Source organism: Mustela erminea, chromosome 1, assembly GCF_009829155.1.
Source record: "Mustela erminea isolate mMusErm1 chromosome 1, mMusErm1.Pri, whole genome shotgun sequence".
NCBI classification, from domain to species: domain Eukaryota; kingdom Metazoa; phylum Chordata; class Mammalia; order Carnivora; family Mustelidae; genus Mustela; species Mustela erminea.
In genome coordinates, this window is record NC_045614.1 from 103,013,042 (window position 1) to 103,035,945 (window position 22,904).

The 22,904-nt window shown below is 41.9% G+C and overlaps 1 protein-coding gene across 4 annotated transcripts in view; it reads right to left on the reverse strand.

Annotated features, from left to right (window-relative positions):
- RNF168 (ring finger protein 168) overlaps positions 1 to 22,592 on the reverse strand; it is a 45,344-nt gene extending 22,752 nt beyond the window's left edge. Inside the window, exons 1-3 of one of the 4 annotated variants that reach the window (XM_032336572.1) lie at positions 22,271 to 22,591; positions 21,588 to 21,924; positions 2,218 to 2,294 (exon numbers count right to left, since the gene is read on the reverse strand). In XM_032336572.1, the coding sequence (XP_032192463.1) occupies positions 2,218 to 2,294; positions 21,588 to 21,888 (378 nt within the window). In that variant the 5' untranslated portion in view covers positions 21,889 to 21,924; positions 22,271 to 22,591. Of the gene's footprint in view, positions 1 to 2,217; positions 2,295 to 21,587 lie in introns of all 4 variants that reach the window. The other 3 variants (XM_032336564.1, XM_032336580.1, XM_032336588.1) reach the window with 3 other exon arrangements.
- Positions 22,593 to 22,904: the final 312 nt, after the last annotated feature.

Below are 22,904 nucleotides of genomic sequence, written 5' to 3' on the forward strand. Positions count from 1 at the left end.
GAATAAAATATACATTAAAATTAATTTCATCTGTTTTTTAAAAAATATCTAAAAAGTGTGGCTACTAGAAAATTAATTATAAATGGGTTCATATCCTACTTCTATTAGATAACACTGCTCTATACTAAGCAGGATTGTAGGGAAAATATTAGGGCTCTCCTAGTATTATAAAGTTCAAAGGCTCTTCTGTAAACATTACCCCCCTCTTTTTCCCATTAGGTTCTTCACAATTATCCTTCATACTCTCCTCATCTAAACTTATTATTTGTGTCCCCCCAAATTCATACGCTGAACCCCTAATCCCTGATGTGACAACATGTGAAGGTAAAGGCCTTTGGGAGGTAACTGGGTTAAAAGGGTGAAGCCCCTATGAAAGGGATTAGCACCCTTATAAAGAAGAAACATGGGGCACCTGGGTGGCTCAGTGGGTTAAAGCCTCTGCCTTCAGCTCAGGTCATGATCCCGGGGTCCTGGGATCGAGCCCTGCATCGGGCTCTCTGATCCGCAGGGAGCCTGCTTCCTTCTCTTTCTCTCTCTCTCTCTGCCTACTTGTGATTTGTCTGTCAAATAAATAAATAAAATCTTTAAAAAAAAAGAAGAAGAAACATCAGAGATATAATCTCTCTCTCTGCCATGTAGGACATAACAAATAGGCAGCCGTCCACAAGCTAGGAAGCAGGCCCTCATCCACCAGCAGATCTGCCTGTGCCTTGGTTTTGTACTTCCCAGATCCAAAACTATTTCTAGGAATTTTTTCTAAAGAAAAATGCTACCTGGGATGCCTGGGTGGCTCAGTTGGTTAAGCCACTACCTTCAAATCAGGCCATGATCCCAGAGTCCTGGAATCAAGTCCCACTTCATGCTCCTCGCTCTGCAGGGAGCCTGCTTCTCTCTCCACCTCTGCCTGCCACTCTGCCTGCTTGCGCGTGCTCGCTCTCCTTCTCTCTCTCTCTGACAAATAAATAAATAAAATCTAAAGGAAAATGCTACCTGAAGAAAGTATTTAAAAAAAAAAAAAACCTATGTTGGGTGCCTGGGTGGCTCAGTTAAGCAACTGCCTTGGGCTCAGGTCATAATCCTGGAGTCCTGGGATCAAATCCCACATCAGGCTCCCTGTTTGGTGGGAAGTCTGCTTCTCCCCCTGACCCCTCCCCTCTCATGCTCTCTCTCTCATTCTCACTCTTTCTCAAATAAATAAATTTTGGGGGGGGGGGTGCCTGGGTGGCTCAGTGGTCTCTGCCTTTGGCTCAGGTCATGATCCCACGGTCCTGGGATCGAGCGCCACATCAGGCTCTCTGATCAGCAGGGAGCCTGCTTCCTCCCTTCTCTCTGCCTGCCTCTCTGCCTACTTGTGATCTCTGTCTGTCAAATAAATAAATAAAATCTTAAAAAAAATAAAAAGAAAAAAAGAAAAAGAAAAAGAAAATACTGGGAACTATCATATCTTACTCTCTCTTGAGTAATACGCAGTGATTTTCAGGGGATATTACCAAATAAAAAAAGCAAAGTCCAAAAGAATATATAGTACGCAATATTTAATAAAACAAGAGCAATTATATATCAGTTTATCTTTACAAAAAACACCAAAAAAAGGATAAACCACGCAGTGATAAAATTGGTTATCTACAATGTGGTGCACACAGGGTAGATAAGATACAGGAGGGAATATCCTCTCTGCGAATAACTTTTTATGTTATTTTTACTTTTAGGTGCATGTTAATATTCTACACATTCAAAAAATATACAAAGAAATTAATAAGGATGGGAGGGGAAAAATGAAAAAAAATCACCATCACATAAGAGCGCCAATTATATGTAATGTTAGTAACTATTGTGAACACATGTAAAAAACAGATCTTTTGTAAAGTACATTAAAAATATTTATATTTCAATATATATTTTTTATACAGGAATATATGGGCACCTGAGTGGCTCAGTTAGTTAAATGTCCGACTCTTCATTTTGGCTCAGGTTGTAACTATGGCTTATAAGATCAAGCCTCTCACAGGGCACCACACTGAGTGCCAAGCATGAAGCCTGCTTAAGAGTCTCTCTGTCCCTTTCCCTTTGCCCCTCCCCTCGACCACAGTGCACACATACACCCTCTCTCTTAAAAGAAATAAAATATTTTTCTAAACAAATACAAAACTGTATGTAAAATCTGAAATTGAAAACACAGGAGTATTCTTCCAAAAAGAGTAACTACTTAGTACCTACCTTGCTTATCTCCTCCTCATATTCTCTTCTCAATTCCCCGGGCTTGCTTAATAAGCGAACGGGCTGACAGTCATCAACTGTTTCAGATCAAAGAAAGAAAATAATATTATAGGCAACACAGAATTTTATGGCTAGCTTTGGTCTTTCATTAAACCTGTATTAATATGAAAATGTGAAATTAGAAAAAAATGTAAAATCATTAATAGCTTAACTGGGGTGCCTGGGTGGCTCAGTGGGTTAAAGCCTCTGCCTTCAGCTCTGGTCGTGGCCCCAGGGTCCTGGGATGGAGCCCCACATGCGGCTCTCTGCTCAGCAGAGAGCCTGTTTCCCTTCCTCTCTCTCTGCCTGCCTCTCTGCCTACTTGTAATCTCTGTCTGTCAAATAAATAAATAAAAATCTTTAAAAAAATCATTAATAGCTTAGCAATACCTACTCTATGGTGTGCCGTTTTATTTCTTTTCTTCCCCTAAAGATTTTATTTTATTTTTTTAATATTTTATTTACTTATTTGACAGATATCACAGGTAGGTAGAGGCTGGCAGAGAGAGAGAGAGAGAGAGAGGGAAGCAGGCTCCCTGCTGAGCAGAGAGCCCAATGTGGGACCCAATCCCAGGACCCTGAGATCATGACCTGAGCCGAAGGCAGAGGCTTAACCCACTGAGCCACCCAGGCGCCCCTTAAGATTTTATTTTTAAGTAATCTCTACACCCAACATATACCTCAAACTTACACCCCCAAGATCAAGAGTCAGATATTCTTTTTTTGTTTTGTTTTGTTTTAGATTTTATTTATTTATTTGACAGACAAATCGCAAGTAGGCAGAGAGGCAGGTAGAGAGAGGGGGGAAAGCAGGCTCCCTGATGAGCAGAGAGCCTGACATGGGGCTCGATCCCAGGACCCTGGGATCATGACCTGAACTGAAGGCAGAGGCCTTAACCCACTGAGCCACCCAACCGCCCCAAGAGTCACAGATTCTACTCGCTGTGCCAGCCAAGTGCCCCTATGAAATTCTACTTTTCTCTTCTTTTTTTTTTAAGATTTTTTAATTTGTTTCTTTGACACACACAGAGAGAGAATGCACACAAGGAGAGGGAGTAGCAGGCATAGGGAGAGGAAGAAGCAGGCTTCCCATTGAGCAGGAGCCCAATGTAGGGCTCATTCCCAGCACACCTAAGCCGAAAGCAGACGCTTAACTGACTGAGCCACCCAGGTACCCCTTATTTTTAAAAGATTTATTTATTTAAGAGAGAGAGAGAGAGAGAGAGGGAGAGAGCACGCACATGAGTGGGGGGAGGGGCAAAGGGAAAGGGAGAAGATGACTCTCCCCTGAGCAGGGTGCCAGATAAGGGGTTCAATCCCAGGACGTGGGATCATGAGCTGAGCTGAAGGCAGACACTTAACCAACTGACCCACCCAGGCGCCCCTGGAATTCCATTTTATTTTATTTTTCTTTTTAAAGATTTTATTTATTTATTTGACAGAAAGAGATCACAAGTAGGCGGAGAGGCAGGCAGAGAGAGAGAGGAGGAAGCAGGCTCCCTGCAGAGCAGAGAGCCTAATACAGGGCTGGATCCCAGAACTCTGGGATCATGACCTGAGCTGAAGGCAGAGGCTTTAACCCACTGAGCCACCCAGGCGCCCCTGGAATTCCATTTTAAAAGAAGGTCCAGGGGGCGCCTGGGTGGCTCAGTGGGTTAAAACCTCTGCCTTTGGCGCAGGACATGATCCCAGGGTCCTGGGATCGAGCCCCACATCGGGCTCTCTGCTCAGCTAGGAGCCTGCTTCCTCCTCTCTCTCTGCTTGCCTCTCTCTGCCTGCCTCTCTGCCTGCTTGTGATCTCTATCTGTCAAATACATAAATAAAAAATCTTTTAAAAAAATAAATAAATAAAAAATAAAGTAAAATAAAAGAAAGTCCAGGGTTGCATAGCTGGCTCAATTAGTGGAGAGTGTAACTCTTGATGTTGTGGTTGTGAGTTTTTTCTTTTTTTTTTTTTAAAGATTTTATTTATCTATTCATGAGAGACAAAGAGAGATAGATGCAGAAGGAGATACAGGCAGGGGGCCTGATGTGGGACTCAATCCCAGGACCCTGGGATTACAACCTGAGCCGAAGCAAAGTCACCCAGATGCCCTGAGGTGGTGAGTTTGAACCCCATGTTGGGTGTGGAGATTACTTAGATAAATAAAACTTTAAAAAAAAAAAAAAAGAGAGAGAGAAAAGGAAAGAAAGTCCAGAGGTTTTCTGGTTCAAAATAGCACATGAATACATATACTTAACTCTTATTCTAGAATATATTAAAATAACAGTACGAAAAAAATTTTTTAAAAGTAATCTTAAAACAGCAAAGAGATTGGGGGTCAATCAGTAAACAAGAAACTTTAACAAATTTCTAGAAAATGGGAAGCAGATATAAAAGAGATGACCTATATCTGAATGAAGAAAAATGCAACGCCCAGAAAGGAAGGTGAGGCGGGAGGAGATCTGCACCATATACTGGAAAAGCAGCCCAGGCTCAAAAACACAAGGCACAATAGAGACCACGGTGAGTTAAGTCGGGACAGGGAATTAAAAGTTCATGATCTGGGGGTGGGGGGGTGGGGGGGTGGGGGAAGGAGAAAGTTTATGATCTGGGGTGCCTGGGTGGCTCAGATGGTTGGGCAGTTGCCTTTGGCTCCGACCATGATCCTGGATCCAGAATCCACCCTCATCAGGCTCCCTGCTTGGTGGGGAGTCTGCTCCTCCCTCTGACCCTCCCCCCCATGCGTTTTCTCATTCTCTCTCTCTCTCAAATAAATAAACAGAATCTTGATAAAAGAAGTTCACGATCTGTTAAATCAGAATACTTGGGGGGTAGGCGTTTCTTCCTAGATGTGTGTATAAGTGCACATAAGCACATTCAAAGCTTATTTTAAAAGATGTATTTACGTATTTGAGAGAGGGCAGGAGCACTTGCGTGAGTAGGGGACGGGAAAAGGGAGAGCAGGTTTCCTGTTGAGTGTGGAGCCTGACCAGAGGCTGAATCCTACAATCTTGAGATCACGACCTGAGCCTAAACCAAGAGTCAGATGCTTAACCCACTGAGCCTCCCAGGAGCCCTTCAATGGTTATTTTTTAAAGAAACTGAATTGCCTAGACAGAACCAGTACAGTTGTGGTAACTCAGAACAAAACCCTCTAAAATCTGGCACTTAACGGTGGGAAAGCATAATGGCCAAGCATAACCTCCAACAATGTCTGCCAGTCACCAATGGAGCATAACCTCCAGCAATGTCTGCCAGTACCAAGTGTACAAAGTACACTTATACTTGTACATAAGTCACCTTATGTACAAGTAAGGTTATTCTAGGCCCTCATTTAAAATTTTTTTTTTGAAAGGCCTCATTTTTATTTTATTTATTTATTTATTTATTTTTAAAAGATTTTATTTATTTGAGACAGACATCATAAGTAGGCAGAGAGGCAGGCAGAGAAGGCGGGGGAAGCAGGCTCACTGCTGAGCAGGGAGCCGGACGTGGGGCTTGATCCCAGGACCCTGGGATCATGACCTGAGACGAAGGCAGAGGCTTTAACCCACTAAGCAACCCAGGTGACCTGAAGGGCCTCATTTTTAAATGTGAAAGTAAAACCAAGAATCACCAGGCATTTCAAACTAATCTAGAGGATTAAAGAAACACTAAGTCACAAGAGAGGGAAAAAAATCATCTCGAGTTAAATCTAGAAAAAGAGAACCCAACTGCTTGTTCACAGGGGAAGCTATTACTCAACTCCAGCTGACTCCTGCCACCAGGAAACTTAGATCCCTCCTTGCCATATTTTCTGATTTTTCAAAACTTTCAGAAATCTGTATTTTAAAGTAAAATCTCCCAATTTTAGATGTCAGCACTGAATGGGTCACAGAAAGCCTGACTGTAGGCTTTACATGGCCTGTAGACCAGCAGTTTGCAAATTCACAGAAGAATTAAAAACAGTAATGTAACTCCTTAACAGGTAGCAATGAAGTATGCCAAATTTTAATTTTAGTTGTTGAGGATTCATTTGAGGCAATATAGTAGGAAATACAGGAGAGAGTATAAATCTCCTGAAAAAAATAATAGGAGCTAGAAACGATGCCCAAGAAGACAGGAGGGACGGCAGCACTTCAATTATAGGACTTTTTTTTTTTTTTTTTAAGATTTTAGTTATTTATTTGACAGAGCGATAGAGAGAGAGGCAACACAGCAGGGGCAGGAGAGGGAGAAGCAGGCTCCCTGCCAAACAAGGAGTCCAATGCGGGACTTGATCCCAGGACCCTTTGGATCATGACCCCAGCCAATGGCAGACGCTTAATGACTGAGCCACCGGGGCACCCAATTACAGCACTTCTGATAAAGGAGGATAGGATATGTGTAGAGAGGTCGTGTAATACCAGATATGACAGCTTGAGGGTGGCAAATTTTTCCCATAAAGGCCAAGATAATAAACATTTTATGCTTTGCAGGCCACGTAGTCTTTGTTGCAGTGACCCAATTCCTGCAACTGTGGGCACAAACTAGACATTGATATAGACAAGTGCCTCTGTTCCAACAAAACTTCATTTCCAAAAAAAGACGGAGCCCAAATTTGGCCTGACTCTTGATTTCAACTCAAGTCATGATCCCAGTCATGAGACTGAACCCTGCCTGGGGCTCCACGCTCAGTGGAGTCAGCTTGAGATCTCTCTCCCTCTCTCTCTTAAATAAAATCTTTTTAAAAAGCTTAAAATGGTAAATTTTCTGTTATATGCATTTTACCACCATAAAAACAACCACAATCAAAACTTCTGTTAAGAAGAAAACCACAGGGGCGCCTGGGTGGCTCAGTGGTTAAGCCGCTGCCTTCGGCTCGGGTCATGGTCTCAGGGTCCTGGGATCGAGTCCCGCGTCGGGCTCTCTGCTCAGCAGGGAGCCTGCTTCCTCCTCTCTCTCTCTCTGCCTGCCTCTCTGCCTACTTGTGATTTCTCTCTGTCAAATAAATAAATAAAATCTTTAAAAAAAAAAAAAAAAAAAAAAAAAAAAAAGAAGAAAACCACAGGAGGATGCTTGTTTCCTTCCCCTTAGAGAGCAGCATGCTCTTTGTGGGCATTTTGTAGAACAAAAGCCACCTCGGATCACCCATAACCCATTGCTAATGTTTTGGGTGGCAACGCTGGATTTTCACTTAAAGATTTAAAATGGCTTTGGAATAAACATTAAAAAAGAAAAAAGGAGGGCGCCTGGGTGGCTCAGTGGGTTAAGCCGCTGCCTTCGGCTCAGGTCATGATCTCAGGGTCCTGGGATCGAGTCCCGCATCGGGCTCTCTGCTCAGCAGGGAGCCTGCTTCCTCCTCTCTCTCTCTCTGCCTGCCTCTCTGCCTACTTGTAATCTCTCTCTGTCAAATAAATAAATAAATCTTTAAAAAAAAAAAAAAGAAAAAAGGAAACCACAGAGGTAACGCAGGCACCAAAGGCCTCACATAAGCAAAGCAAGATTTAATACCTAACCTAACTTCAACGTCAACCTCCTCAAATGTAACCTCAAACTGGACTTTCATGTAGGCAAACCCCTGAGAGACCCCTTCCCCCTTAGGAGGGGGACCTTGCCCAAACATTGCATTCCTTGTTAATAAATATTATTATTATTTGTTAAATATGTTTTTAAATGTTTATGTTTTTTATTTTGTTTTTAATTTAAATATTTGTTTTATTTGTTTTTATTTAAGAGAGGGAGTAGGCGTGTGGGGGAGGGTGCAGGGGGAATCTCAAGCCGACTCAATGCTGAGTGCCAAGACTGATGTGGGGCTCGACCCCATGACCCTAAGATTGTGACCAGATTCAAAATCATAAGCCAGATTCTCAACCAACTGAGTCACCCAGGCAACCCATCATTTTTTTTTTTTTAAATGACTCCTCTCTGCCTTTCTTTTCCTGTAGCTCAGAGGAGCCCTCTACTGCTTGCTGGATAAGAATTCAATAAAGTCAAACAGATCTTCAAATTTACTGGTTAAATTTTGTTTTTTTAATACTTCTATATGACAAATATCACAAAATTAAACAACTGGGAGAAGTTACTTGCAAATACATAAATCAACAGAGAATTAAATTTTCCCACTGTACTAAATATTGCAGTCTTACAATGAGTATTCTCCTGAGCAGCCAAGATTCATTAAAGGAATTTTATCCTCATACTCTTTACTTTATTCTGAAAGAAAAATCCAAGTTAATCAAAGAACTGAATGTTCAAAACTGGGCCAAAACCAAAAGTCACAATAAGCCTAACTTGAACAATTCAAGTTGTTCAAGGCTTGAACAATTCAAGCCTAACTGAAAGTTTATTCAAGCCTAACTGAAAGTTTATAAAATCACTTTCATCACTCAGTTTGACTCCACTTGCATCATCATGGAAATAAGAGTTTTCATCTCCCAATTAAATCTGCTCATCTAAAAAAAAAAAATCCCAGACCTCCTTCTCAGGACTTCAAAAGTCCCATCTAGGAGATCTGCTTTCTTTGGGGCGCCTGGGTGGCTCAGTGGGTTAAGCCGCTGCCTTCGGCTCAGGTCATGATCTCAGGGTCCTGGGATCGAGTCCCGCATCCGGCTCTCTGCTCAGCAGGGAGCCTGCTTCCTCCTCTCTCTCTCTCTCTGCCTGCCTCTCTGCCTACTTGTGATCTCTGTCTGTCAAATAAATAAATAAAATCTTTAAAAAAAAAAAATCTGCTCATCTAATCTTCCTCTGAAGCCTGTAAGTTTCCTTGATTCTTCCTAGTTTCTAGCAGTTTGCCACCAATCTTTGGTATTCACTGGAGATGCAACACTCCAACCCTCTGTCTTCACATAGTGTTCTCACTGTGGGTTTTCATATCCTCCTCCTCCTGTGTATGTCTGTCTCTGTTCAATTTTCCCCTTTTAATGAGGACACCAGTCATAATGGATTAAGGCCCACAACACTAATGATCTAAACTTGACTAACTCTGTAAAGATCCTATTTCCAAATAAGGTCCAAAAAACAAAGTATTAGAGGCTAGTATTTCAACATACGCTTTTAAGAAAACACAATTCAACATATTTCTGGTCCTCACCGAAAAACTGTAAAATATTACTGAGAGAAACTGAAGACCGAAATGAATGGAGAGAGAGAGACTATCTTCATGGGTACAAAAGCTCTATGTTGTTACGATGTCAATTCTCCCCAAACCCAAGTCAACCCCTACTATGCTCTTGCTAGAAAATGAAAGGATGATGAAAAATCTACATGAAAATAGAAAGGACCTAGAATACCCAAAGCCAACATGAAAAATAATAATAAAGTTGGAGAGCTATTATGATGTGAGTTTGACTTTCCATAAAGCCACAGTAATCAACAGTGTGATTTTAACATTAAAGTCAACAAATCAACGGAACAGAATAGACTCACACTGGGTAAGAAAAGCCATTTCGACAAAGGTACAGGAGTAAGTGGTATCTGTATAGGAAAAAATTAACCACAACCCCTATCTCACAAGGTATTCACAAAATTTGAAATGGACCATAAACCTAAACATAAAAGCTAAAACTATAAAGCTTTTAGGGGAAAAAAAATATAAGTACTTTTTTCTTAAGATTTTTAAATTTGACAGAGACACAGCAAGAGAGGGAACACAAGCAGCAGGAGTAGAAGAGGGAGAGAAGCAGGCTTCCCTCTAAGCAGGGACCCCAATGTGGGGCTCAATTCCAGGATACTGGGATCACAACCTGAGCTGAAGGTAGAAGCTTACTGACTGAACCACCCAGGTGCCTCCACAGAAACACTTTTTTCAAAGATTTATTTGTTTGAGGGAGAGAGAATCCCGAGCAGACTCCATGTTGAGTGCAGAGCCTGACTCTCGAGGCCCAATCCCATGACCCATGAGATCATGACCTGAGCCAAAAACAAGAGCTGTATGCTTAACTAACTGAGCCACACAGATGCCCCAAAAATATTTTAATATTACTATAAAGGATAAAGTTTTTTAGGATATAGAAAGCAATAACCATAAAAGGAAAAGTTTATTAATTAGACTTCATGAAAATTAAAAAGTTCAGCTCAACAGATTACCTGACTGGCTCAGTCAGTGGAGCATAAGACTCTTGGTCTTGAGGCTATGAGTTTGAACCTCAAGTTGGGTGTAGAGATTACTTAAAATAAATAAGTAATAAAATCTTGGAAAAAAACATTCAGCTCATCAAGACACTATTAAGAAAACAAGCACAATAAATAAATAAATAAAATCTTCATAAATAGTAATACAAAGATAACTCTAGAAGCAAAAGATTCCAACGATACTTCATATGGAAGATATATAAATGGTCAATAAACAATAAAAGCAGACTCAACATCATCAGTCAACAGGAAATGCAAATTAAAACTACAATGAGATAAGACTACAAATCTATCAGAATGGTTAAAACTAAATAGATAGGTAACATCAAATGTTAGTGAGCATGTTGTGAATGAACTGAAGGTATCCTCCCAAACCCCACCCAATTCTGTGTTGAAACCCTAACCCAACCCTATAGTTTTTGGAGGTAAAGCTTAGGGAATAATTAGGTCAGAAGTGTAGCTTCTGGCTCACTGGCTGGTTTTAGTGCCTATACAAGAGGCCAGAGAGCGAGCTAACTTTCCACCAGGTGAAGACATAACCAGGAAGAGGGCATTCACAACGAACTAAGTCCGACAGCCTCTAGATCTTGGACTTCGCAGCCTCCAGAACTATGGAAAAATAAACTTCTTTGTTAAAGCCACCCAGTCTATATACTTTGTTACAGCAGTCCAAATTAAGACAGAGATGCAGAAACGAGAATTTGAAAATATTGTTGCTGGGATTAGAAAATAATACAACCATTTTGGAAAATAACAGTACATAGTTTTTTCTTCTTTTTTTCCCAAACCCACTGCCTGTTTATTAATATATAATGTATTATTTGCCCCAGGGGTGCAGGTCTGTGAATCACCAGGCTTACACATTTCACAGCAGATAGTACATAATTTCTTATATAACCAAACATATGCCTACTCTAAGCAATTCCACTCCCAGGTATTTGCCCAAGAAAACACAAAAACACATGACTACAAAAAAGCAAAACGAAACAAAACTACTTCAAGAATCTTAACAACAACTTTATTCCCAATAGCCCAAATCTGGAAACAGCTGAGACACCAAGAACCGGAGAAGTGCCAATAAAGTATACTATAGTTAATCAGTAGGATGATACTTTAACAAGAAATAAACTAATAATACCCTCAAGATGAATCTCAAACATTAGTAAGTAAAAAATTAGTAAGTAAAAAAATCTTACGCTAAAGTATATACACAACATGATTACTATTATAGGCTGAACTGTATCCCCCAAAAAGATACACTGAAGTCCTAATATCAGTACTAAGAATGAGACCTTCCTGGGAAATGGCTGTTGTGGACATAACTGAATTCATAGTGGAGTAGGATGGGTCCTTAATGCAATATCGCTGGTATCCTTATAAAAAAGGAGAGAGATAGAGAGTGGAGACAGTCATGTAAGGTACAGGTAGAACGCCATGTGACTATGGAGGCAGAGATTAGAGTTATGCAGCTGTAAGCCAAGGAGTACCATGAACTATCAGCAACACCCACGAGCTAAGAGAAGACATGAAAAAACAGGAAAGAAAGAAAGAAAAGAAAAGAAAGGCAGGCATGGAACAGATTCTCCTCTAGAGCCTATAAGAGAATACATCCCTGCTGACACCCTGATTTTGGGTTTCTAGCCCCCAGAATTGTGGGAAAATAAATTTCTGTTGAGCCACCTAGTTTGTGGTACTTCATTATATGAACCCTAGTAAACTTATAGAATTCCATGTATATGAAGTTCTGGAAAAGGCAAAACTTATCTATGGTGGGGAAAAAAATAAAACCACTGGTTGACTTATGGAGGGCCGGGGGTGGAGATTAACTAGAAAGGACATGAGGATACCTTCAAAGGTGATGGTAATACTTTGTACTTTTATAAGGGTTCATGTTACAAGAGGTTATATATATGTGAACACTCAGTGAAGGTACAATTAAGATTTGTGCATTACACTGTATGTAAATTTACGTTAAAAGAGTTATAAGCTGGGCGACTGGGTGGCTCAGTGGGTTAAGCCTCTGCCTTCAGCTCAGGTCATGATCTCAGGGTCCTGGAATCAAGGCCCGCATCGGGCTCTCTGCTCAGCGGGGAGTCCGCTTCTCCCTCTCTCTGCCTGCCTCTCTGCCTACTTGTGATCTCTCTTTCTCTCTATTTCAAATAAATAAATAAAATCTTAAAAAAAAAAAAAAAGAGTTACAAGCTAACATTGATCCCTCATTGACCCCTCATAATATATGTACTTAAATATTTAAGGGAAACTGAAATAAATGAAAAAAAAAAAAAAAGATCTGTGACACAGCAAATATAAAATACTGTCTGGGGTGCCTGGCTCAGGTTACGATTCCAGGACCCTGGGACTGAACCCCACATTGGGCTCCCTGCTCATTGGGGAACCTGCTTCTTCCTCTATCTACCTCTGCAGCTCCCTGTTTGCTCTCTCTCTCTCAAATAAATAAATAAAATCTTAACTAAACTAAAATACTGCCAGGATGTGGTGGCTCGGTGAGCTAAGCGTCTGCCTTTGGTTCAGGTCAAGAACCCAGGGTCCTGGGATAAGTCCTGCATTGGGCTCCTTGCTCAGTGGGGAGCCTGCTTCTCCCTTGGCCTGCTTTGCCTGCTGCTTCTCATTTGTGCTCTTTCTCTCACTCTCTCTCTGACAAATAAGTAAAATCTTTTTTAAAAAATAAAATAAGTAAAATAAAATACTGTCAAATCTCATTATGGATATATAACAGTTTACTATAGAATTCTTTCAACTTTTCTGTATGTTTAAAATTTTTCAAAAAAAATTTTTTTTCATAACAAAATGCTGAAAAAAAAATAAGTACACTACCAAAATTTCTTTTTAAAAAAAAGGACGCCTGGGTGGCTCAGTCATTAGGCTTCTGCCTTCACTGGGATCGAGCCCCGCATCCGGCTCCCTGCTTGGCGGGAAGCCTGCTTCTCCCTCTCCCAATACCCCTGCTTGTGATCCCTCTCTTGCTGCCTCTCTACCAAATAAATAAATAAAATCTTAAAAAAAAAAAAAAAAAAAGAAGAAGAAGAAAGAAAGAAAGAAACAAAAACCAAGTGTTGGTAGAATGTGGTTCAACTACAACTCTCATACATACTGGTACGACTATAAATTGGTAAAACCACTCTGGAAAACTGGCAAGATCTTCTAAGGCCTATTCTACATGTAACACCCACCATGGGGTGGTCTTAGACTATACTCAACATTTAAACTCAGAAAATGACCATAGGATCACATCTGGCATTAATGTAATAGCATGAGAACAAGGAGGCCAGATAATTCTTCCTCTACAACAACCAGCATTTCTTATAGCAACAATAAAGGCACAGGTTCCTCACAAGGAACATGCTCAGTTACAACGGTCAATATTCCCAGAAAAACACAAAGCACAATATCCCAATGAGTATTTATAATTCCGTTCAATAGAGGGGCAATTTGTCAGTTGGGGATCATTTTCCCCATTAAACAATGTTGCCTAGTAACATCATTAACATTCTTAGCCTCAGGTTTTGGGGGAAATAAAACTAGAGATTTAATCAAAGGATGGATCCTCATCTAGCACAGGAAAGGATTTAACTTTTTTTTTTTTTTTTTAGTGGCACCTGGAGAGCTCAGCGGGTTAAGCCTCTGCCTTTGGCTCATGTCATGATCTCAGGGTCCTGGGATCAAGCCCTGCATCAAAGGGCTCTCTGCTCAGCAGGGAGCCTGCTTCCCCTGCCCACCCCCCTCTGCCTACTTGTGATCTCTTGCTTTCTGTGTCAAATAAATTTTTAAAAAATCATTAAAAATAAATTTTAAAAATAAGGGATTTTATTTATTTGTCAGAGAGAGCGAATCTGCACAAACAGGGGAGCAGCAGGAAGGAGAAGCAGGCTTCCTGCTGAGCAAGGAGCCCTTGTGGGACCTGATCCCAGGATCCTGTTATTATGACCTGAGCCAAAGGCTGATGCTAACCTATTGAGCCACCCAGGCATCCCAAGATTTAACTTTTTATCCACACTCTGTGAACCCCAAATTCCATTCTTAGGTATATGAATATAGCCAACAGAAATGTAGACATAAGTTCGCCAAAATACAAGTATAAAAATGTTACACCACTATTCATAACAGCCCAAAATGCCCAATATCAATGGACGTAACATTTTTCATTGTTTTCACTATTTAATATCCATACAACATAGTACTATACAGCAGTGAAAACAAACCCATGTCACATATATCATGGATCAACTTCCCAATATATGCTATAGATATGCTATCTAAAGAAGCCAGACACAGACACAAGATGCCCTTTTTTAAAAGGTTCAGAACAGGTAAAAACAATCTATGGTGTCAAACGTCAGGAGAGTAGTTACAGGGACGGCAAGTGACTAGAGACTGGGCCACAAGGAAAACTTAGGAGTTCTGGTAAAGTTCTGGGTCTTGGCCTGAATGCTGGTTATACAGACATTTTCACTTCAAAAATTCACTGAACTGCAGATTTACAATTTGTACACTTTGGCGGAGGGGGGAAGCAAGCGTGCACAAGCAGGTGCACATGCACTTGGGCTGGGGAAGGAAGGACAGAGGGAGAGGGAGCCAATCAGGCTCCATTTCACAACCCTAAGATTGTGACCTGAGCCGAAATCAAGAGTTGGATGCTTAACTGACTGAGCCACCCAGGAGCCCTTGATTTGTACACTTTTGTATATACGTTATACTACAGTAGAATTTACATGAAAAATCAAGGAGAATCAACCTCCAGGACAGTAAAGTGAGGAGATCTGTAGAAGAGTTCTTCAACAAAACAACCACAACTCGAGAATAGGTAACTGGTCCTATAAAAATCCCTGGAAATTATCCTAGGAACATATAGCAAATGAAGAAATATTTCCCTCAAAACTTACTAAATCTTATTAAGAAAAATGAGAAACTCTGGCACTTGAGCCATAACCACCTCCCCCCACTACCCAGCTAAACAAGAGGGAGGCTCCATTCCAAGCGGGGTTGCCAAGCCAGGGCTCCCTGTCTCCCCAGCTCCAGGTAAAGCGCTATGGGATCCCTCTGGGAGAAACAAACTGCCAGCATGTCTTATCCCTTCCAACTCACTGTTGCAGAGGCTGAATTCCAGGTAAGTGGACCTGAGAGACTGTGGGCTCCCTTCCTCCAATCACTTTAAACGTACAGAGGAGAAACGTTACTCCCAGCACAACAGGTAGAGAACACTATGGCCCCATTGCCCTCAACACAGCTCATTTATAGGGCAAAGGTTCTAGGGCAGGCAAGCCAATTAGACTGGAGGCTACTCTGCCAGCCTACTGTCTTGTTCATAAAGAAGCCAGCCATCGTCTTGCCTCTAGCTATAGAACAATGACTCAGCTTTTGCCCACGGAAAGAGGCAGACCATAAGAACTGAGAGCTCCAAAGATCTCCCACAAAGAAAATAAGTTTATTTAGAACAGAATGTGGAGAAGTCCAAGCATTAACACCAGTTTGCATACCTGGCTCAGTCAGTTAAGCATCTGCCTAGGGCTCTCAGGTCACGATCTCAGGATCCTGGGATGGAGCCCTGCTTCTCCTTCTCCTTCAGCCCCTCCCCCACCCTCGTGGTGGGGATATAAATAAATAAAATCTTTATTAAAAAAAAAAACAAAAAAACAAAAAAAACCACACAAGTTTTGGTGGTAAGCACTTAGAAGGCCAATGGAGTGCTGTCAGCAAAATGGAGAGCAGGCAGCTCCAAGCTCTCATCCCTCCATATAAACATCAAAAAACAAGTAGAAACTATCAGAGCCAACATCGTCAGAACCTGGAGAACAATCAAAGGTTTACCAACCAAGAAAATGGTGAATCAAGTAAAAGGCAACTTCAAAACAGTAGGAAAGATTTTTACTCTTGTCCCACTTCCTCCTTAGTGTAGTGGCAGTTTTAAAGGATACCCACATTCTCAGAATAGGCCACTGGTTCCTATTCTATAGGGGGTGGAACATACTTAGGGCAAGACACATGCTCCAAAAACACATGACAAGACCCCCAGACTTTCACCTTGGGCTGATCCCTAGGCTCAGTGCAAGCCTGGCTAAGGGTTGAAGGACCGCCTCTGCACCAGCCAATGTTCCAAGACAAAAAGTGCTTTTTTTTCTTTTTGTTGTTGTTGTTGTTGTTGTTTTTAGCTCCTGACATTAAAGGAAATCTGTCAAAATGCTAACTAAACGCAAGCTAAGGCACAGAGACTTACGTGACCACATACAAGGCATGTAGTCTTTGCAAAAATAGTTTGGGAAGTTAGTAAACAAATGGACTATTACAGCCTTCAACAATCAAAATAATGGTAAACTCTGAGGAAAGGGAAGAATCTGACTTCCAGCATCACCCATTTCAAATGTCTAATTTTTGAAAAAAAAAAAAAATCACAAGGCATACAAAGAAACAAGAAAGGATGGACAATTCAAAGGAATGAAATAAGTCAACAGAAACTATTTTTGAGAGGGTCCAGACATCAGATTTACTACCTAAAAACTTTAAAACAGCAATTTTATCAACAAATGGCACTGGGAAAACTGGATATCCACACATAAAAAAATGAAGATGGACCTTATCCCATACCATATTTTAAAAATTAACTCAAGGGTGCCTGGGTGGCTCAGGGTGAAAGCCTCTGCCTTCGGCTCAGGTTGTGATCTCAGGGTCCTGGGAGGGAGCCTGCATTGGGCTCTGCTCAGCAGAGGGCCTGCTTCCCTTTCCCTCTCTCTGCCTGCCTCTCTGCCTGCTTGTGATCTCTGTCAAATAAATAAATAAAATCTTAAAAAAAAAAAAAAAATTTACTCAAAATGGATTAGACCTAAATATAAGACCTAAAACTATAAAGTTCCTAGAAGAAAACAGGGAAAAAGATTCATGACACTGAAATGACATTTCATGACATTTTTGGATATAACACCAAAACCACAAGCAACAAAACCAAAAATAGACAAACAGGACTACATCAAACTTAAAAATTTCTGCGCATCAAAGGACACAATTAGCAGAGTGGAATGGCAACCTATGGTATGGGAGAAAATATCTGCAAATCACATCTTATAAGGAGTTAATATCTAGAATATAAAAACTACACCAACAACTCAATAATAAAAAACCAAATAAGCAAATAAAAAAAATGAGCAATTAAAATGAGCGGAAAAAAGACCTGAATAAACATTTCTCCAAAGAAGATAAACAAAGGGCCAAAAAACACATGAAAAGATGTTCAAAATCATTAGGGAAATGTAAGTCAAAATCACAATGAGATAGCATCTCATACCCATTAGGATGGCTCCATCTGAAATAAACAACAACAACAAAAACAAAACAAACCCCAGAAAGTAAGAAAGTAACAAGTGCTGAGAAGGATATGGAAAAATGGAGTCCTTGCACACTGCTGGTGGGAATAAGAGTGCAGCTGCTACGGAAAAATATGGCACGCTCTCAAAACAAACGAACAAAAAAACAACCCACAAAACAAACAAACAGAAAGGCAGAATTAGCATATAATCCAGCAATTCCCTCCTGGGTACATACTCAAAGGAGCTGAAAGCAGGAACTCAAAAAAAACTCCTGTACACCACTGTTCCCAGGACCATTATTCACAATAGCCAAAAGGCAGAAGTAACCCAAGTGTCCAGTGATGAATAAACAAAATGTGGTAAATATATTCAATGGAATATTATTCAGCCATAGAAAGGAATGAAATTCTTTTTTTTTTTTAAGTAGGCTCCACAACGGGCACGGAGCCCAACGAGGGGTTCAAACTCACGACCCAGAGATCAACACCTGAGCTGAGATCAAAGGGGCTGGATGCTTAACCGACTGAACCATACAAGCGCCACAGAAAGGAATGCAATTCTAACACATGCTACACAATGGATGAACCCTGAAGACATCTAAGTGAAATAAGCCAGATACAAATGGACAAATACTATGATTCTACTAAAGTGGTCAAATTCATAGAAACAGAATGGTAATTAAAGGTCTGGAGGGAGAGGAAACTGAGGAGTTAATATTTAATGGGTATGGAGTTTCAGTTTGGGAAGATGAAAGCGTTCTGGAGAAGAATGGTGATGATTGTACACCTGTGTGACTACACTTAATGCCAATGAACTGTACAATTAAAAACAGTGCAGGGGCGCCTGGGTGGCTCAGTGGGTTAAGCGGCTGCCTTCGGCTCAGGTCATGATCTCAGGGTCCTGGGATCGAGTCCCACATCGGGCTCTCTACTCAGCAGGGAGCCTGCTTCCTCCTCTCTCTCTTTCTGCCTGCCTCTCTGCCTACTTGTGATCTCTCTCTGTCAAATATATAAATAAAATCTTTAAAAAAAACAAACAAACAAACAAAAAAAAACAATGGAGGGGCTCCTGGGTGGCTCAGTGGGTTAAGCCTCTGTTTTCAGCTCAGGTCCATGGTCTCAGGGTCCTGGGATCAAGCCCAGGGCTCTCTGCTCAGTGGGGGGCCTGCCCCCACCCTCCCACCCCCCCCCCACCTGCCTCTCTGCCTACTTGAGATCTCTGTCAAATAAATAAATAAAATCTTAAAAAACAAAAAACAAAAAACCCACAGCGGAAATGGTAAATTTTGTGATGCATACTCTATGACAATTAAAAAGACACACATACTAAGGTACCTCACACCTACTAGGATGTCTATTTAAAAAATAAAAATTAAGAAAACACCAAAAAACCATTGGATAAAAAGTGTTGGTGAGGATGTGGAGAAACTGGAACCATTATATACTGCAGGTGGGAATGTAGAATGGCACAGCACCATGGAAAAGTTTGGCAGTTCCTTGAAAAGTTAAACATAGAATTACCATATGAGGGATGCCTGGGTGGCTCAGTCACTAAAAGCATCTGCCTTCAGCTCACCTCATGATCCCAGAGTTCTGGGATGAGTCCTTGCTCAGCGGGGAGCCTGGTTCTCCCTCTGCCTGCTCTGCCTGCGGCTCTCCCTGCTGTGTGCTCTGTTTCTGACAAATAAATAAATAAAATCTTTTTAAAAAATCCTTTCTACATTAAAACAAACAAACAAACAAAAAAAACAAAAGAATTACCATATGACCCAACACTTCCACTCCAAGGCACATACACAAAGAACAGGAAATGTTCAAATACTTATACACGAATATTTATATCAGCACTACTCAAATAGCCCAAAAATGGAAACAATGCAAGTGTCCAACAATGGATCAAGATATAAACAAAATATATACAATCCAGAAAATATTATTCAGCTCTACAAAGGAATGAAGTACTGATACATTCTACAACTATGTATAATCTTGGAAACATCAAGTGAAAGAAGTCTGACATAATAGATCATATATTGTATGAATTCACTTGTATGATCTATCTAGTACAAGCAAATTCATGGACACAAAGTTGACAGAAACTTGGGAGGAAAGGATGGGAAAGGAGAAGAATGGGGAGTCACTGCCAAATGGTTAAAGAATCTGGGGTGATGGAAAAGATTTGGAGGGGCACCTGGGTGGCTTAATCAGTTAAGTGTCTGCCTTCAACTCAGGTCAGGATCCCAAGGTCCTGGGATGGATACACCTGCATCAGGATCCCTGATTATCCGGGAATCTGCTTCTCCATCTACCCACCCCCGTCCCTTTGCTCTCTCTCTCTCTCAATAAATAAAATCTTTAAAAAAATTTGGGTGGGGGCGCTTGGGTGGCTCAGTGGGTTAAAGCCTTTGCCTTTGGCTCAGGTCATGATCCCAGGGTCCTAGGATCGAGCCCCGCATCAGGCTCTCTGCTCGGCGCTTCCCCCTCTCTCCCTGCTTGCCTCTCTGCCTACTTGTGATCTCTGTCTGTCAAATAAATAAATAAAACCTTTAAAAAAATTTTTTTGGAAACATAGTGGTGATGGTTGTACACTGTGAATATAATTAATACCACTGAATTGTGCACTAAAAATCATTAAAATGGCAAATTCTATGCTATATATTTTTAACCACAATACTGGAAAACCTAAGGATGTGAAATACCAAAACAAGTGAACTGTACATTTTAAATGTATCAAATCTATGTGCAGATACCAATAGTGGTTTTAATAAAGCACAACTACTGCTGAAAACATCATTAAAATGGCAAATTTGTTACACATATTTAGCAAAATAAAAGTAATTCCCCCAAAAAAGGCAAATACACCAGACCGCAAGCACCATATTCAAAGTCTAGACAAAAAACACTGCCTGGTGTAAGGATCACCCAGGTGTGCTAGAGTCAAGTGTTTAGTATGGGGCACACTGAATAGCTAGCTACTGAGTGTACAGGGTGGGCGGCTTTATATAAAAATAACTGAACCGGGGCGCCTGGGTGGCTCAGTGGGTTAAAGCCTTTGCCTTCGGCTCAGGTTGTGATCCCGGGATCCTAGGATCCAGCCCTGCCTCCGACTCTCTGCTAGGCAGGGAGCCTGCTTCTTCCTCCCTCTTTTCTTTGCCTGCCTCTCTGCCTACTTGTGATCTCTGTCTGTCAAATGAATAAATAAAATCTTAAAAAAAAAAAAAAAAAAGAATAACTAAACTAGATGGAACTGGTCCCTGAAAGCTATTTGAGGTTCACTGCATGCTTAAGGGAAGAATTAAATGAATGGAGATATACTGGTGTAGTCAAGTAAGTTAAAGAAAACAACTGAAAGTAAAAGAAACAGTAATACAGGAATCCAGTACCTTTTGTACTTCTGGGGTTGCTCTACTGACTACTGCTCATCTGTGGATACTTATATAACTTTCACATGACTGAACTGCTCTATGTGGGCCATTCTTCTGGTTTGTTTCTTTGTCATTTTCAATCCAACAAACAACTGAATGCAGCCTGGACATCCTCTCAATTAACAAAACGTTACCATCGACCTCAATCAACATTTTGGGGCCCATAAAACCCAAATCTCCAATAAAGATTTAGACTAATATTTTTTTTTTTTTTAAAGATTTTATTTATTTATTTGACAGAGAGAGATCACAAGTAGGCAGAGAGGCAGGCAGAGAGAGAGAGAGGAGGAAGCAGGCTCCCTGCCGAGCAGAGAACCCGATGCGGGACTCGATCCCAGGACCCTGAGATCATGACCCGAGCCGAAGGCAGCGGCTTAACCCACTGAGCCACCCAGGCGCCCCAAGATTTAGACTAATATTAATCGGCTTTTTGTTCTTTTCGAAAATGGATTAGTGGTGATTCACTTTTTAAAGGATTTTGATTTTTCAGACAACAGGGACGCAGGGTTTTACTCACCTATTTCCTCCGATTCCTGCCCAGAGACTCTAAGCTTGCATTCCTTCGGATAGTGTTTTTGGATTAATTCCCACAGTTCCATGTTGACAAGAGAATTTCTTCGGGTGTGGTATCGGGTCCACGAAGAGACCCGGCGGCGACAGAAGGGACAGCATAGACTTGCCTTTTCGACAGTCGATTGGAAGCATGGGTTACAGAGCGTGTGATTACAAGGCAGTGTTACGGGCTCGATTAGGATTTCCACACAGATGCGGCACAGGCATTCCGACAAGGAGGGGATGGCGTTTTGGGGTACAGCCATTTTTATATGCTAAAAAGGCACACTCAACATCAATACCTGAAAGAGAAAGAATCTTAATTCCGGCCCAACTACGGAGAAAGGAAACTAACACCTTTGTGCGTAAATATTATGCCCAGTAGCGTATCAGAATTCAGAGACTGGGAGCATCCCATAACGTCTTGAAGCAAAAGGGCGCTTTACGATCCAGGGAGACGGGGCTGCCCCGGAAGGCGGCGTGTTTATCCATGTTTAAGACAAATGTCGGGTAATGAAACGAACCTTTCCGTCGGGAGACCGAGGCTGCTCCGAGGCATTAACACAACCGTTGCGGCAAGGCCGACGGTGCGCTCCAGCTCTCCCGCGCGGCGGGAGGTACGCGCCAAGTTCCCCTCCTCCCTCTTACCCGCGGAGGGTGCTCCCGTAGCTCCCGGCTGCCAAGCCCGAGGCCGCCCAGGCGCGAAGCTCGGGGCCGCAGCTCCGGGAAGAACGCTGTTTCCGCCCGGGCGCCGGGCTGCGCGGGAGCACGACTTCCGTTTTACCGTTGCTGTGGCAGCAGCACGTGAGCCCCCACGTTCCACCTTTCGTACACCTTGAGCCGTTTCCCGGCGCTCTGAGCCCACAGTCCCCTTTCTTCGCTCAGCCCCAAATACCTAACCTTGGCAGCGGCGCCGTAGCAACCCGACAAGGGCCAGTGACGTCACAACTGCCCAACCAAACGGCCCCTCCCACCCAGAGAACCGCCCAAGGGCCGACACAGCTGACGTTCGGCTGGGCGGGACTTCCGGGTCCTGTCCGCGCCGTCCGCCCCGGCCTGCGCCCCGCCCGCCCGGCCGAGGGCCCGCCCCTTACGTTACAGTGCCTTTCACTGCGGACAGCAGTGAGTGTCCTGAGGTTGGTCTCCGGCAGGAAAAGGGAAGCGTCAAGACAAATTAAGGACCAAACAGAAATTTGAAAATTCTTCCCTCTTCTCAGAGGGAAGTAGTCCTCAGACTACTTTTCTGTTACTGCTATCTTGTACCAAAACTCTCAGGTCGCTT